Source organism: Euleptes europaea, chromosome 8 (assembly GCF_029931775.1).
Source record: "Euleptes europaea isolate rEulEur1 chromosome 8, rEulEur1.hap1, whole genome shotgun sequence".
NCBI lineage: Eukaryota > Metazoa > Chordata > Lepidosauria > Squamata > Sphaerodactylidae > Euleptes > Euleptes europaea.
In genome coordinates, this window is record NC_079319.1 from 1478918 (window position 1) to 1495569 (window position 16652).

Here is a 16652-nt window from a genome sequence, read left to right on the forward strand (position 1 = left end):
GAGGCCGGGGAGCTGTCCGGTGCTGAACCAGGAGAGCCCCCCCCCCGCCCCGCCGCCGGAGCGGAACAACAATACGAATTACGGCACGCAGCCGGCCGCGCGCGCGCGCCCCCGAAACCCCCCCCCCCCATCATCCCCGCTGCCCAGGCCGGCCGGGCAGAGGCGCAGCGCTGGAGAGGAGCGAGGCGGGGGCCGGGCACCCAGGCGAGCCCCGCGGAACCGCGGCCGGGGGAGAGGGGGGGGGGCGGCGCCGGCCCCGGGAGCTGTCCGGGTGCTGACCCCGCCGGCCGCCGCTTATGAGCCAGCGGAGCGGGCCGGCCTCATGGTGGGCTGCTGAGGCGCGCCGCCCCCCCGCCGGCCCCCCAGCAGCGCCGGCTGCGGGCTGCGGCAGCGCCCCGGCCGCCGGAGCCCGGCCCGGCCCCGCGCCCCCCGCCCGGCCGGCGCGTCTGGAGCGGGGCTGTCGCCCGGCGGCTGCGGGGGCTGCTGCGGCCTGCCGCCCCCCCCCCCCGCGCCCCTCCTCGGCTGAAGCTGCGGAGCCCCCTTCCCCTGGCCGGCCAGGGCAGAAACCATGCCCAGATCCTTCCTCGTGAAAAAGGTCAAGCTCGACGACTTCGCCGCCGCCGACCTCGAGAACTCCTACAGCCGCTCGCGGGCCGACTTCACCTCCCGCATCCATGACAAGGGTGAGGGGGGGCGCGCGGAGGCGGGGGGGGAGGCAGGGGGGTCCCCGCGGCGGCCCGGCCAGCTCCGGGGGGCGGCGCGCGCGCGCCAGTCCCGGTATGCGGCTGCTTCCCTGGAATGCGGGCCGCGGCGCCAGCCGGCTTGACTCGGCACATTTCCGCCGCAACCCCCGACCTTGCGGGGACGGGCGGTGGGGCGAGCCCGGGCCGCGGTGGGGCGAAGGCAGGAGGGCCGGGTCTGCGGAGAGGCCGCGGCCAGGGGGCCGGGATTGCACGGCGGCCCTTTTGTCTCGCGCTAGTCAAGTTCAAGGGCAAACCCAGACCCCTCTCTCTCCCTCCCTCTCTTCCCCTGGGAGGGACCGTCCACGGGGGCCTCCGCCGCTCCCCACGTGCATGGTTCCCGACGCTCCCCTTGAAATGCTAGGGGGGCTCCCCACCCTCTGGCCTGGGCGTCTGGTGGACCCCTCTCCCTCCCTCCCCCCCCTTCCCGCTTTTGTTCCGGGCAATACGGCTGCGGCGCGTTGCATAATCGCCGGGATTCTGCTGAAGTGGTTCGAAGACAGGGAAGGCAGGAGCTCCCCGCCCGCAACGCCCCCCCCCCCGGTCTCCTGCACAGAGCTGACCTTGAAGGGAGGGATCTGGGGGGGGGGCAGAGAAAGGGGGCGCCTCCCTCTTTGCCCAAGGGCCAGGAGCCTTCTCCCGTCCGCCCCTCCTAGCCCCCTCCCCAGCCTTGCCAGCCAGTTATCCGGCCACACGAGCCGCAGGTGAAAGGCCGAGAAATCGCTCGGAATGATGGAGCGCCCGGCTGGCGGGCGGGCGGGCGGTGGGGGGGGGGCAGGTTCATCAAGCGCCGCGGAGATTAGCATGACAGAGGAGCCGCCTGGCGGGGGCGGGGGGGGGGGCTCCTCGCGGCTCCAGCTTGTTGCATCTATTAACTGGAGAGCTCTCGAGCCGAGCCGGCGAAGCCCATCAATTATGGCCTCATCAGCGGCTCCTTCCCGGCCTCTCGGCGGCCCCCGGCCCGCCGGCCGGCCCTGCCGCCGCTCTCGCCCCCGCGAGTGTGGGGGTGAAGAGCGGGGGTTTGGAGCGGCGGACTCTGATCCGGAGAACCGGGTTGGATTCCCCACTCCTCTTCCGCATGAGTGGCAGAGGCTAATCTGGGGAACTGCATTTGTTTCCCCACTCCTCCACATGAAGCCAGCGGGGTGACCTTGGACTAGTCACACTCTCTCCGCCCCACCTACCTCACAGGGTGTCTGTTGCGGGAGGGGGGGGAAGGGGACTGTAAGCCGGTTTGATTCTGCCTTAAGTGATAGAGAAAGTCGGCATAGAAAAACCAACTCTTCTTCTTCTTCTTCTCCTCCTCCCCATACCTCGCTTTTGCCTCTTGCCTCCTACCCTCTGCTCCTGCCCTCCCTTCATGCCCTCACTCCCCTCTTCTCTGCCCCCCCTACCCACCCCCTCCATCTTTTCGCCCCCCATCTTGCCCAATCCCCCTTCCCCACCCCCGGCCTCTCCATCCGCCGCGCGCCGCCTCCTCCTGGCCATGCCCGGGCCCGGGCCCCCCGACCCCTGCCCCCTCTCCTTCCCCACCCCCAGGAGGATACATCCGCGAGTACATCACGCCATCGTCGGTGTACGAGGGCGAGAGCGACGGAGGCCTCAAGGTGCCCTCGCCGTCGGGGGCCATCTACCCCGGGCCGCACGGCGACTACGGCGCGCCGGACTCGGACCCGCCCGACAGCCCGCGCTCTGGCTTGGCCGGCGGCTACATCAACGGCGACGCGGCGGTGAGCGAGGGCTACGCCGTCGACGCTTTCTTCATCACCGACGGCCGCTCGCGGCGCAAGGCGGCGGCGGCGGGGGCCGGGGGCGGCGGGGCGGCCCCCCGCCTGGGCCCGCAGCAGCCGCCGCAGCAGCCGCCGCAGCGGCACACGTGCAGCGAGTGCGGCAAGACGTACGCCACGTCGTCCAACCTGAGCCGCCACAAGCAGACGCACCGCAGCCTGGACAGCAAGATGGCCAAGAAGTGCCCGACGTGCGGCAAGGTGTACGTCTCCATGCCGGCCATGGCCATGCACCTGCTGACGCACGACCTGCGGCACAAGTGCGACGTGTGCGGCAAGGCCTTCAGCCGCCCCTGGCTGCTGCAGGGCCACATGCGCTCGCACACCGGCGAGAAGCCCTTCGGCTGCGCGCACTGCGGCAAGGCCTTCGCCGACCGCTCCAACCTGCGCGCCCACATGCAGACGCACTCCGCCTTCAAGCACTTCAAGTGCAAACGCTGCAGCAAGACCTTCGCCCTCAAGTCCTACCTGAACAAGCACTACGAGTCGGCCTGCTTCAAGGGCGCCGTGCCGCCCCCCCTCAGCCCCCTCGAGGACTGACCCCCCAGCCCCCACAGAGCACAGCCATGGCGCCCCGGCCTCCCGGCAACCGGAGCAGGGCCGGCGGGGGGGGGGGCGCCAGATCCCCAGGCCCCGGGGCGCGGCCCCGCTTCCCTCCCCAGTCGCCTCCCCGCCCCCCCCCCACCGCCCCTCCCTTCTCCCTCCCTTCGGCTTTCAAAGGGTCAACCTTTTCTTTTCTTTTTTAACGCGAAGAGAGATTTGCAAAACTCCTCCGCCGAGGGCCACCCAGGTGTTCACCTTGACAGGTAAACCGACACCGAGCCGGTGTCCGCCCTGCTTCCACTGCTGGGAACCAGAAGGAGAGTAAGGATGCTCACAGTAATAAGGATGCGTTTTTTTCGTAGTGAATTATGTCAGGCGAACGATGCTCCTGTTTGATTTTTATTAAGTTGGTTGAGTTTTCCGAGAGGGTTTGTTGTTGTTTTTAAAAAGCGTCTGATTTCTATTTTCTTAAAAGTGTTCGGTTGATTATATATTTCTTTCACTGTTTTTTTAAGCAAAGAAAAAAAATCAGAGGTCTATATTTAAAGTGGAGCCTTTCTTATTTATTTGTGGATGCACTTATTTATGTATTTATTTCCTTATTTATTCGAGGGGGGGCGCCCCCTTCCTTCGTAAGTTTACGTTGCAATTTTCTAAAGAAAAGCGCCAACTCTTTTTTGCACCGCTGTTGACTTCCAATCTGAACGATTGTTGCCAAGACCTGCTTTACTATGCCAAAGTCTACGTCACTTTTTGAGGGGGGGGGAATCGAGGAAACAAACGCAAGGAAGAAGGACTGACCTTTGTTCCCCTTTCTTTTTTTGGGTGGGGGGGGAGGGGTTGCTGTGGCCATCCTTTCTAACGCTCTGGGTTTTTTGCATGCAAGAACAAAAACGTATTTAAAAATCTATGCCAATTTGATGATGCTTTTTTAAATTATTATGATTATTATTATGGATTTTCATTTGTAAAACAATTTTACGTCACTTGTTTTCTTTGCCAAACTTTTAGATAATAGTCTATTTGAGGGCAATATTCTCCTACTGAACTAATAGAAGCAATAATTAACGTAATGCATGTTATTTTTAAGACGATAGTATTACTGAGAAATCAGGTACATTTTAATCCAATATTCTTAATAGCAACGGATATCAGGGACTTTGCCAATGTAGTAAGCTAGAGTAATACGGCGATTCTTCCTTCTTGTTCTCTTCTCTTCTAATGAATGCACACTGCCTGCCTTCTTCTACTTACTTCCGAGTAGCTTAGTCGACTCTCTAGGCTTGTAGCGCTTGCCATGCCGGGAGAACTACGAGCAACCCCCCTGTCCTTGTTTTCTAGAGAATCTTTCAGGACTGTCCACTGCGGTTTTAAGAGAGACCCTCTCCTGCTTTCCCAAAGGGACAGGGAGAGGGAGAGAGACCCGCCAGTCCACCCCAAATCTCAGCAAATGGGGAGGGGGAAGAGATTGCAATTGGACACGGTCTTACGAGGGCGGGTGGGCTGTGCCTGGCTGCCTCCTACCCCCTCCAGCCCCCTAAGCCCCCCCAGGGCTCTCCCAAAGCCCTTCACCACCCCCACAGGTGTGCCTCGGGTGCCCTTGTGGCAGGCGGAGGCGTCCGGGGTCGGTCCCCGCCGGCATCTCTCGGAAAGGATCTCAGGGAGCGGGGGCCGGGAGAGGAAGCGCTCCCTCCAGCCGAGCCTCCGGAGAGCCGGTCCCAATGGCGGACCACGAACTTGGCAGGGGGAGCTGGGGGAGGGAACCTTGGCCATCTTCTGGCCATGAAGTATGGGTCACTGCGGGTGTGTGTGAGGGAGGTAGTTCAGAATTACCTGCATTGTGCAGGGGGTTGGACTAGATGACCTTGGTGGTCCCTTCCAATTCTATGGTTCTATGAATCGCGCCTTCCCAGCATCCTTTGCAAGGGTCGCTGGGGGGGCGCGGGCTCAAGCACACCTGTGGGGCTGCAAAAGGCTACCTGGCTGGGGGCGGCGGCCTTGCTTGGGTCCCCCGTCCTCAATAATGAAACTCTGGGAGGGGGTAACCCCTCCCCCAATGCCATTGCTTCCTGTCAATAAACAAACAACCTCCATCCTAAAGCCACGTGGACGGTCCTCATTTTTACCTATAAGGCACTTCTTCCTCTTTTAGGTCTTTCCATTTTATGAATAACTTAAGAAAAATAAACAGCACAAAAGAATAAAAAAAAACCTTAATAGAATTCAGGTAGACGGAACTTGTATTAGCTAGGACCTCCTGTTTTGTACTTAAGATAATGAATGACGCTACTAGGACGACGAGTCCGAATACTCCTAAATGCCGCTACTAATAAATTACTCCTGCAGCTAATACGGATTTTTAAGAAAAAGGGAAACGGACTCTGCGGTCTGTCTATTGCGAGAAGCCTTGTCGGTACCTGCGTTTGGAGATTTACATGCATTTTTACACGCTGTAAAAGAAATTCTACGCCTGTTTTTTTGTGGAGGACTTTTTCCCAGGAAGGAAAAGGCGTCGCGACGCGAAGGGGGCGGGCGACGAACCCTTCTGAGCCAGTCGACGAACGATGTACCCGTAAAGCACAATGTGTCCTCGCGCACTTCACAATAAAAAAAGAAAAGACGAACTTGCAATACCTCCTGTTCCTGGCCTGCCTTTGTCTCTCCGCCGCCCCTGCCCCTCCCCTCCCCGCGCGACTGAGGGCCAGGGGGGCGTAGCGGGGGGGGGACTAGGGCCCTGGGCCCCCCGGGAGGCGAAACCCCACTTCTGCCATGGGTGACTTTGGGTCCGTCACAAATGCTCGGCCTGGCCTTCCTCGCAGGGCTGTTGTCCTGAGAAAATGAAGGAGGGGAGCCCAGCTGGGGAGAAAAGTGGGGTATAGGTGAATGTATGTGTGTTAAGTGCCGTCAAGTCGCTTCCGACTCATGGCGACCCTATGAATGAAAGTCCTCCAAAATGTCCTATCTTTGACAGCCTTGCTCAGGTCTTGCAAACTGAAGGCTGTGGCTTCCTTGATTGAGTCCATCCATCTCTTGTTGGCTCTCCCTCTTTTCCTGCTGCCCTCCACTTTTCCTATCATGATTCCTATCATGATGCAAATAAAGCGGTTAAGAGAAGCCTCGCGGTCTTGGCAGTGTAAGCTCTCTGCACATGCTCAGAAGGTGAGAACAGATGCTCTGGCGGGGTCAACGGCCTCACGTGGGAAGGATCCCTGCCTGGGTAGCAGGTCTAGGAGGAGGGGCGGCTGTAGGAGGGGTGGTGGCCCTAGCCTGTTGAGCATTCCTGGGGGGGGGTGCAGGGAGGGGTCCCTCCTGTGTCCCCACCTACCGTTTGCCAGAGTACCAGCCGCAGAAAGGCAGCAGAGGCGGAGAGAGCGGCAGCAAAGCCGGGAAGCCTGGCACGCACGCCCCCCACCCCGACCGCCTTGCATTCCGCTCACGTCCAAGTTCCCCCCTCCCCCTCCTCAGATTAAAGGCATCGGAGGAGGTACAAAGAGAAGCCCCTTCGCCTTTCATCCTAGTTAACCCGGAGCAGAAAAGCAATTTCCCACAAGACCAAGGGGGGGGAGGGGGGGAGGGGAGGGGGCTGGCTGGGTTAGAGGAAGAAAGGGGGAGGGGGCAAGCAGAGGCTGCCGGCAGGTCGGTCCCTTCCAGTCCAGCAGCCTCTTTGGAGCTGGCCACCTGAGCAGATGCGGGCATGGGAGCTGGGGGGGGGGAGCCAGCCCCCCCCCAAGGCCTGTGACAGAGGGTGGCAGTTTGTGATGGGGATGAATCCCAACATTAATTCGGATTACTGGGGAAGCTTTCCCCACCACCACCTGAAGGAGCATTAAAAGGAACTTTCTTCTTTCTACAGGCTGATGTTTGTCAAATCCCCCTTCACTGTGGCTCAGTGGTAGAGCCTCTGCTTGGCATGCAGAAGGTCCCAGGTTCAATCCCCGGCATCTCCAGATGAAAGGATCAGGCAAGTAGGTGATGTGAAAGACCTCAGCCTGAGACCCTGGAGAGCTGCTGCCAGTCTGAGTAGTCAATACTGACTGATGGACCAAGGGTCTGATTCAGTAGAAGGCAGCTTTATGTGTTCATGTGTTCACATCCATCCATCCCTCTGTCTGTTTATCCATGCTATTTATAGCCTGCCTTTCCAACTGAGCCCCAAGGTGGGCTATACAGTGTAAATCAGTACTAATAAGCAATGTGATAGGACTGCAGAAATCAGAAACAAGGCCAAAGTATGAAACCTGATGTGTTAAACAATGGAAGAAATGGTATGAGGTAAGTGGAAATACAACGCAGTGAGAGCAAGACAAAAACAAACCTTAACAGATAAGACATAGTAGTAGTATAGTCCACAATCCCGTTCCCTCTATGGGAATGTCTTCCTGAATCAATGTTATAATGCAGCCCAATTGCCTTTAAAAATGCCAATGAAGTCTGCCCGGGATACACACCTGTGCCAGTACCAGATCGTCTGTTTATGTATTTATTTTAAACCTGTCCTGCCCTTCCACAGAGTTCAAGAAGAGTCTACCCTGCTATTGTCGAAGGCTTTCACGGTCAGAGTTCATTGGTTCTTGTAGGTTATCCGGGCTGTGTAACCGTGGTCTTGGAATATTCCAAGACCACGGTTACACAGCCCGGATAACCTACAAGAACCAACAGTCTACCCTGCTGTTGGTGGCCTTCTCACAGTTCAATCTGACAAAGGAATACCTATTCTGCTGAACGTACCTGCCCTGCACATGGTGCGCACATATTTGTACCTCTGATACACAGAGCCTGTGGAGCAAGGGGAGAATGGGACAGCCCCTCCCCACCACCTGCCCTTCCCAGGGCAGGTCCAGTCTCTTTGTGATGCAAGAGAGAGACGGAGCATGGCCTGGTGTCATTGGTGAAAACTGTTAATTTCCAAGTAGATCAGTTGGGCAGATGAGAAGAAACACCCCCACCCCCAAGGCAGGTGTCTGCAGTCCTCTTTGCAACCTGCTCCAGCTTCACAGCCTGGTGCCCCCCCTCCCTGCCTAATTCCATGATGCGAAAGCCAGGTGTGGCCCCTTCAGGTAAGCCAAGGGTTGGCACCAACTGACAGTCGACTCCTCCTGCCTCCAGACTCTCTTGGCCACCACCCAGCCAGCCGACAGAGGGGGCTCTTCGGGCATCGCCAGCCAGCCCCTTCTGAGATTCCTGCATAACCATTTATTTATTCGTTTATTAGATTTATACCCTGCCCTCCCCAGCACAGCCGGGCTCAGGGCGGCTTCCAACAAAATAAATACGATGTACAATATACATCAACATTAAAACATATAACTGAGAACTTTAAAACTATCAACCTATTCTAAAAATGTCCCGTGGCGCATAGTGTTAAGCTGCAGTACTGCAGTCAAAAGCTCTGCTCATGACCTGAGTTCTATCCCGACAGAAGTCAGTTTCAGGTAGCCGGCTCAAGGTTGACTCAGCCTTCCATCCTTCCAAGGTCGGTAAAATGAGTACCCAGCTTGCTGGGGGTAAAGTGTAGACAACCGGGGAAGGCAATAGTAAATCACCCCGTAAACACAGGGTGCTTTCACACATGCAGAATAATCCACTTTCAATGCACTTTGCAGCTGGATTTTAATGTGTGAAATGGAAAGATCCACTTGCAAACGATTGTTAAAGTGCATTGAAAGTGGATTGAAAATGCATTCTTCAGCATGTGTGAAAACACCCATAGTCTGCCTAGTAGACGTCAGGATGTGACATCACCTCATGGGTCAGGAATGACTTGGTGCTTGATTTACCTTTTAAAAACACAGATGGCACCTCAACTCCATCACTGGCTCCTATAAATAATGCTCCTCAACAGGGAGGTTGGCCTAAAGATGACAGTCAGGAAGGCCCAGATCCACAAAGAGGCTGACAGGCCCAAGGACAGAAAGGACAATGGGGGATGGAAGGGACTAAAGTGAGGGAGAGGAAAAGAAAGGAAAGGAAAGGAAGGAGAGGGAAAGAGGGGGCGGGAGGCCAGCTAATCCAAATAACTATCACTCTCCTCAGCCGTATCCTCACAACAGAGGAAGTGTTGTCCCTCTTTTGGCTTCCTTGGGGAGGGGCCGTGGCTCAGTGGGAGAACCTCTACTTGGCATGCAGAAGTCCCCAAGTTCATTCAAGGAGTAGGTGATGTAAAAAGATCTCTACCTGACTGACCATGAAGCAGCTTCCTGTGTTCTTATGTGACCATGTGGCCAGGAGGAAGGTATGGGGGTGGGCTGCAATCCCTGGCTCTGCCCTGTCCCCCAGTAGCTTCTCTTGAACTGCCCTACCAGTAGTACTGTCACCAGAGCGACCAGAGATTTTGGCACCAGAAGTGAGAAATCAGATTTGTGCCCTTTACAACAGGTGCCTGAAGCCCTGGGGACATCCTGCTGAGCCAGTCTCTGCCAAGCCACTGAAAGAATCCCGGCTCTTCTCTAGTCCTGGGCTTGGCCCAGAACGACCTGGTGAGTGGTGTCCCCAGCAGAGCACAGATCTTTCTGCCTCCCTTAAAGGCAACCTCCGAGGCACCCGCTCACCTTGCCTCCTGCTGGGATTTGCTTTTGTTAAATCACACCCTCCTCTCTGCTAAGCACCAAGTCTCTGAGAGGGCCGTTCCCATTGGCTGTTCTGGCAATCTGCAGCACCGTCCCTGTGCCGTCTTCTGGAGAAAGCAAAGAGCTGATTGTGGGTAAAGAGGCAGAATCCCCCAGGAAGTTCTGCTGCTGAAATGAAGAAGAGCTGTGCGTACATTTCAGTGGGCCCACCTCAGCAAATGTCCTTTGGAGGCCTCGGCTGAGCAGAGCGTCCTTCTCCCCTCTGTGGCTTTCAGAATGATCAGGAAAGAGGCCAGTAAATTAAAACAGCTCAAATAAGAAAAAGCCTTGGGTCGCTCTAAAGACTGACTAATTTCTTGTGGCATTAAGTTAGAGCCGGCTTCATCAGATGCATGAACTGTTTCACTTAGTGGACACAGAGATTTATTCCCAAAGCAACAAACAACAGAGGAGCCGGTGGGGGGGGGGGGGAGCTCATGCAAAGGAAGACTGAAAGGCTCAGTTTCCAAGAACTCAGGTGTGTGACATTCCTTTGTAGAGACAAAATATCCTTTTGGCTGCAGCAGGGTAACTGAGCTCCATCTCTGGCATTCCAAAAAGGTGTGTGTGGGTATTTCCAAAAGGTGCTACAGTTGCAGTTAAAAGGGGAGGTGCGTTTCCCTCTCTCTCCATCCCTCCCTGCATTTGGCTGTTCCAGAAGTGCCTAGTATGTTACTGCAGGGGAGACCACACCAGCTTCTTTCTCCCTCCACTCCATCTTAACATTAGGCCTCATTCAAAGTTCAGTCTTAGAAAGACTGAACACCAAGCAAATAGAAAAGACTGCAGTGGAGGACTGTACTCAAAGCATCTCTGGAAATGGGGCACTCCCACATCACGTGTCATTCTAAAACCAGAGAAGAAGAGTTAGTTTTTATATGCCGACTTTCGTTACTTTCTAAGTTGTCTCAAGGTGGTTTATAATCACCTTCCCTTCCCCTCCCCACAACAGACATCCTATGAGGTAGGTGGGGCTGAGAGAATGTGACTTGCCCAAGGTCACCCAGCTGGCTTCATGTGGAGGAGTGGGGAAACCAACCCAGTTCACCAGATTAGCCTCCGCCCCTCATGTGGAGGAGGAGTGGGGGAATCAAACCCGGTTCTCCAGATCAGAGTCCACCGCTCCAAACCACCGCTCTTAACCACTACGCCACGCTGGCTCTCACCTTGGATGCACCTTGGAACAAAAGCCTAACTTTAAATATACACTGGTTGGGTCTGCACTGGTTAAGATTGAAAGAGCTCTGGGGGGAACCTCCATGTCCAAAGGCAGTCAGCCTCTGAAACCCATCGCTAGGAGGACACATCGGGGGAAGGCCCCTGTTGAGGCTGCTGTGGGAGAGAGGGCAGGGGCTGGAGGGGCTGCTGGTCAGAGCCAATGTGGTGTAGTGGTTAAGAGAAGTGGCTTGGAGCGGTGGACTCTGATATGCAGAACTGGGTTTGATTCCCCCACTCCTCCACATGAGCAGCGGAGGCTAATCTGGTGAACCGGGTTGGTTTCCCCACTCTTCCACATGAAGCCAGCTGGGTGACCTTGGGCTAGTCACAGCTCTCTCAGCCTCACCTACTTCACAGGGTACCTGTTGTGGGGAGGGGAATGCGATTGTAAGCCAGTTTGATTCTGCCTTAAGTGGTAGAGAAAGTTGGCATATAAAAACCAACTCTTCTTCTTGGGATGCCCTTTTATCTGTGCCACACAGTCCCCTGGCCCCAGATTCAACGTTAGGCCTCTCCAGCCCCTTGCAAGATGCCCACCCTGCCAGGAGAGCCCCCAGGGAGAGAAGTGGGGGGCTTTCTCCCTGGCCGAGCAACAGGATGGGCCAGCGGCAGAAGGGAGAGCGCAGCCCAGGACTTCCCCGCCACCCGGCCTTTCTTCAGTCCCCTTGGGCTTCCCGAGCAGGGTAGTGGGGGGGGGGGGCTGAGGGTCGCCCTTGCCCCCTCCCTTCCCACTGCTGCCGGCTGCCTTTCTCTCCCCACCCCCTCCACCAGAGCCGGCTCTGGCAGGGCTGGCTGCAGTGGCAGCGAAGGTGCTTTGGCCCGCTGCATCTCCGCAGCCCAGGCAGCCGAGTCTGCACATTCCCTCCCGGGAAGACGGGGATGATGAGCACAGTTTTTATGAGCCAGGTTGGGGGCGGAGGAATGCAGCGGCTGTGCCTTCTTCCCCTGCAGAGGTGCAGGGCTGGCGATTCAGGCTGCCTGGCCAAAGTCAAGCCCTCGTCCTTGATTCTCTGGAAGCCTGCGGGTGGGGTGGGGTGGGGTGGGGTGGGGGGTTCCCTGAGTCCCTCGGCGCTGGGGGCGAGGGGGGCCGGCGGGCCCCTCTTTCCCGCCCGTCTCTTGGGAAGGCTCCGCCAGCCCAGCCCTGCTGACTCATGCGCCAGGTTGCAGGAGGGGTCAGCTGAGCGCAGGCAGCCTGCGGAGAGGGACGAGGAGAACAGGGGCGAGGAGGACACCGCGGGTGGCGGGCGGGGGGGGGGGAGCAGGGAAGGCGGCCAATCAGCCAACAGGGATCCCCCCCTGGACTCCTGCCCGCCACTGCAGGGCTGCTGTCCTTGGGGTGCAGCGCAGCCACGCAGCCTGCGGAGAGGGGAGCGCGCCTGGGCACCCGCGCGGGTCTCGGAGGGGCCTTCCTGGGCTCGCGGCGCCTCCCCCCCCCAGCAGCCCGGGCCAGGGGGCAGCCCGGAGAGCCGGGGGGCGGGGGGGGGCCCTCCGGAAACTACAAATCCCAGAATGCTCCGGAGGTCGGGGGGGGGCAGTCGCCTCTGGCTGTGCCAGCAGCAGGCGGAGAGCGGAGGTGCGCGACCCCGCTTGGCCTGCCCGAGCCGACGGGCGCCGGGCCCCCCGCCCCCTGGGCACAGCCGGGCACGGAGGAGAGGGAGTCGCTGCCCCGCCGAGCGCCCAGAGCCGGGGGGGGCGGGGGGACACACGAGGAAGACGTTCCTGACCGCCCGAGCGGTCCCCCAGCGGAGCAGCTTCCCCGGGAGCGGGGGGGGGGCTGGGCTTTCTTCCCGGGAGGGTTGGACTCCGAGGCTGGAGGGCCATCTGTCAGCCAGGCTGATTCTATTGCCGTCGGCAGTCCACGAGAGGGAGGGACCCTTGGCCCTCTTCGGGGCATGGAGTAGGGGTCGCTGGGGGTGTGCGGGGGGGGAGGTAGTTGTGAGTTCCCTGCGTTGCGCAGGGGGCTGGACTAGATGACCGCGGTGGTCCCTTCCAGCCGTCTGATGCTGTGCTGCGGAGCGGGCCCGGCCGGAGAGCCGTGCCGTCGGGGGCGGGGGCGCTCCTCTGCAGGCGGGGATGCGGGCGGGGGCGGGCGGGCGAGTCCCGCATCGGAGCGCGGGAGCTGCTGCGCGGCGCGATTGCAGCCCTTCCTCCTCCCGCAATCGATGCCACCAGCCCGGAAGGGAAGGCGAGTCGAGGCCAGCCCGTTCTCTGCAGTCTCCCGCTCCCCCCCCCCGCATTGCATCCAGCTGCAGCTGCTCTCTCCCCGCCCCTCCCTCCCTCTCCAGCTCCCGGCGGGGGGGCGGATCTCTTCGAAGGGAAACGGCGAGGAGGAGGCCACAGAGGCCCCCCCCGCGCGCCATAACTGCAAAGGGAATGGCGGGGGGAGTGGATTCCCCAGGCTTGGAAGCCCGGGCCTCCGCTCCCCTCCCCAGGCCGCCTGCTCCCCGGTGGCTCCCGCCCAGCTCCAGAGAGACCCCCCAGGGGCCCCCTCCCTTTGCCCCATAGGCTGCAGGGGCTGCGGGGACGAAGAGAAGGGAGAGGGCGGCGGGGCAGAGATCCTGCAGAGGGCGCCCTAGCCCCGGAGCCCTGGTTGGGGCAGGGGGCTGGGTGGGGGGGAAGCCCACGCTGGGTCCTGAGGCGATGCTGTGGTGGCCGGCCGCTGGGCGCCCTCTGGCAAAAGCGGAGCCAGTGCCCGATGCCCCACGCCGCACCCCTGGCTGCAGCGCTGCAGAGAGCTCAAAGGTCCTGGGGCTGACTTGCAGGCAGCCATGCATGGCATAAAAGCAGCCTGGCACAGTCTGGCCTTCTGCAGTATCCCACGCAAGCCTGGCACAGTTGGCTTTCAGGTGAAACACACAGGCAGCATCTTCAGGACAGGCAAAAGACAAGGCATAATTGGGCCACGCATAAGTGACCCCATGAACTCCAATGCCTCAAGATCAGGCAAGGCCTGCCCACAGACTGATATGCCTCTAAAAACAATTCCTGGACTAAAGGGACCCTCCTTGGGGAGGGGCCGGGGCTCAGTGGCAGAGCCTCTGCTTGGCATGCAGAAGGTCCCAGTTTCAATCCCCGGCATCTCCAGTTAAAGGGACCAGGCAAGCAGGTGATGTGCAGGCATCAAACCACCTCTGAACATCTCTTGCCTTGACCTGGATGGCTCGGGCGAGCCTGATCTTGTCAGATCTCGGAAGCTACGCAGGGTCAGGGAGATCACTGAGGAAGGGAGATCATCCAGGAAGTCCAGGGTCACTCTGCAGAGTCACAGACATGTAGGTGATATGAAAGACCTCCACCTGAGACCCCGTTCATGTGTTCAATATCCCCCAGAGGCAGAAGTGATGAAGGTTGAGCTGTGATCTTGGAATAAAGTTGCCCATGAACCTGGAAAAACAGCCTGCCCTGCCCCTCTGACATTAACTGCAGCTAGGTATTTGTTGATTGTCTCCTTTCCTCCCCAACGGCATCACCTCCTCCAGTTCAAAAGCTGGCAGACCACCTTGGCATCGCCTCTGAGGCTCTGGTTTGCCAGGGGCCTCCACTGCAGATCTTCGAGCTGCCAACACAGTTCAGGCCATATGTTTTCTGGCTGTAGCCGCTGGCCTGGGGCTTGCGGTGTTCGCCATGTTGTGAGGTGACGTCCCATGGCCCCTCCCAACACATGAAGCTGCCTTATACTGAATCAGACCTTTGGTCCATCAAAGTCAGTACTGTCTACGCAGACCAGCAGCCCCACCTACCTCACAGGGTGTCTGTTGTGGAGAGGGGAAGGGAAGGTGACTGCAAGCCAGTTTGAGTCTTCCTGAAGTCGGCATATAAAAACCAACTCTTCTTCTTTTCCTCCAAGAAGCTCGGCGAAAACAAACACAAAGAATGACAGACCCATGATGGTCCAGGGACTTCGTACCTCTGCAACAATTTGAACCCAGGCCTGCATCCTGAACGTTCTTCCCCCACACCCACTTTCAATCTGCCTGCCGTCCTCGCTCCATTATGACTTCACAGATTTTAAGCCTTGGTATGAAAAATAGGGAGGAGAGGCCCATCTTGGATTACCTAAAAAACACGAAAACCCAACAGTCTCCCACTTGCCCCTCTGGCCGAAACACAAAGACATGCACAGAGTTGCAGGTTCTTCTATGTCACGGATCCCGGCCTGTGCGTCAAGGGGCTGGAGCTTGCCCCTGCCCAGGAACCCCCGTGCCCCCCCTTCCCACTGGCCGGCCTGTCTGGCTACCTCCAGCTGGTCTTCCCTCCTGCACTAATCAGCAAACAGGATTATGCTTCTCCTTTGCCTCCACTGCAGATGCTGATTAACTGCCTTAGCCCCGTTACACATAATCTTATTGCTGCGGCTGCAGAAGAGGAGATAAGACAGGCTTCCCCGGCCGGGCTTGGCCCAGCCCGGGAAAGCCTTGCCTCGCAGGGGGAGGTGTGCCGAGGTCACGGGGTTGCCAGCTCTGTGTGGGGAAATTCCTGGCGATTTCAGGGTGGAGCCTGGGGAGGACAGGAAGAGGGACCTCAGCAGGGCATTGTGCCCCAGAGCCCACCCTCCAAAGCAGCGGTTTTCTCCAGCGGAACTGGTCTCCGTCATCTGGGGATCAGCCGTGATGCCCGATGATCTCTAGGCTCCACCTGGGGGTTAGCAACCCCAGCCCAGAAGACATAAGCAGGGCATGAGAACATGCAAGCCCATTTCATCCAGGGAGAACTGAGGCTGAGTGGGACCAGGAGCGCAAGTCACATGAACACATTAAGCTGCCTTCTACTGAATCAGACCCTTGGTCCATCAAAGTCAGTATTGTCTACTCAGACCGGCAGCAGCTTTCCAGGATCTCAGGCAGGAGTCTTTCACATCACCTACTTGCCTGGTCCCTTTACCTGGAGATGCCACCGGGGATTGAACCTGGGACCTTTTGCATGCCAAACAGATGCTCTACCGCTGAGCCACGGCCCCAAGGATTTCTCATCACAAGGATTCTCACCACAAGGATTTCTCATCTCCTCTGCTTTTAATGTAGCCAGACACACCAGTAGTTAGCAGCCTGAAGCGGTCCCTTCCCCTGTATGTCTGTTCCATTGGAAGCTTCACCTGCTTAACTGCAGCCTTCCCGGTGGTTGCTGAGGGCCTGGGGAGCCAATGTGCTGACCCCAGGCAAAAGCTGAGAGGGTGCCTGTCCCTTTAAGAGTTGGGGCCCCGAGGAGCCCGCGCTGCCACCCGGCCTGGAGACGCCCACGAACTTTCGGGGACTCCTGAAGGTCATTCACGTCGCGCTGCAACGACGCCTGTGACCACTAGGTGGGGATCGTGTCCTGCAGTACTTCAAGGAAAGAAACACGTTGAAAAGTTCGGGAAGGTATTTTTTAATTTAATTTAATTTTAAAAAAACATATAGCCCGCCTTTCCTGCTTTCATAGTGGCTCAGAATGGTCTGTGCATAGTGGAGTCAGGTATCTCTACGCTTGTGAGGTGATATAGAATCACAGAGTTGGAAGGGACCACCAGGGTCACCCAGTCCAACCCCCTGCACAACGCAGGAAATTCACAACGACCTTCCCCCCCAACCCCCAGTGACCCCTACTCCATGCCCAGAAGATGGCCAAGACGCCCTCCCTCTCATGATCTGCCTAAGGCAATAGAATCAACATTGCTGACAGATGGCCATCTAGCCTCTGCTTAGAAACCTCCAGGGAAGGAGAGCCCACCACCTCCCGAAGAAGCCTGTTCCACTGAGGAACCCCTCTGACTGTTAGAAAAT

The 16652-nt window shown here is 58.3% G+C and overlaps 1 protein-coding gene across 1 annotated transcript; it reads left to right on the forward strand.

Moving 5' to 3' along the window:
- Window positions 1-568: 568 nt before the first annotated feature.
- Window positions 569-3067, forward strand: SCRT1 (scratch family transcriptional repressor 1). The gene is made up of 2 exons (XM_056854596.1): window positions 569-683; window positions 2280-3067. The coding sequence occupies exons 1-2, from the start codon at window positions 569-571 to the stop codon at window positions 3065-3067; spliced, it is 903 nt and encodes a 300-aa protein (XP_056710574.1).
- The last annotated feature ends 13585 nt before the right edge of the window (window positions 3068-16652 follow it).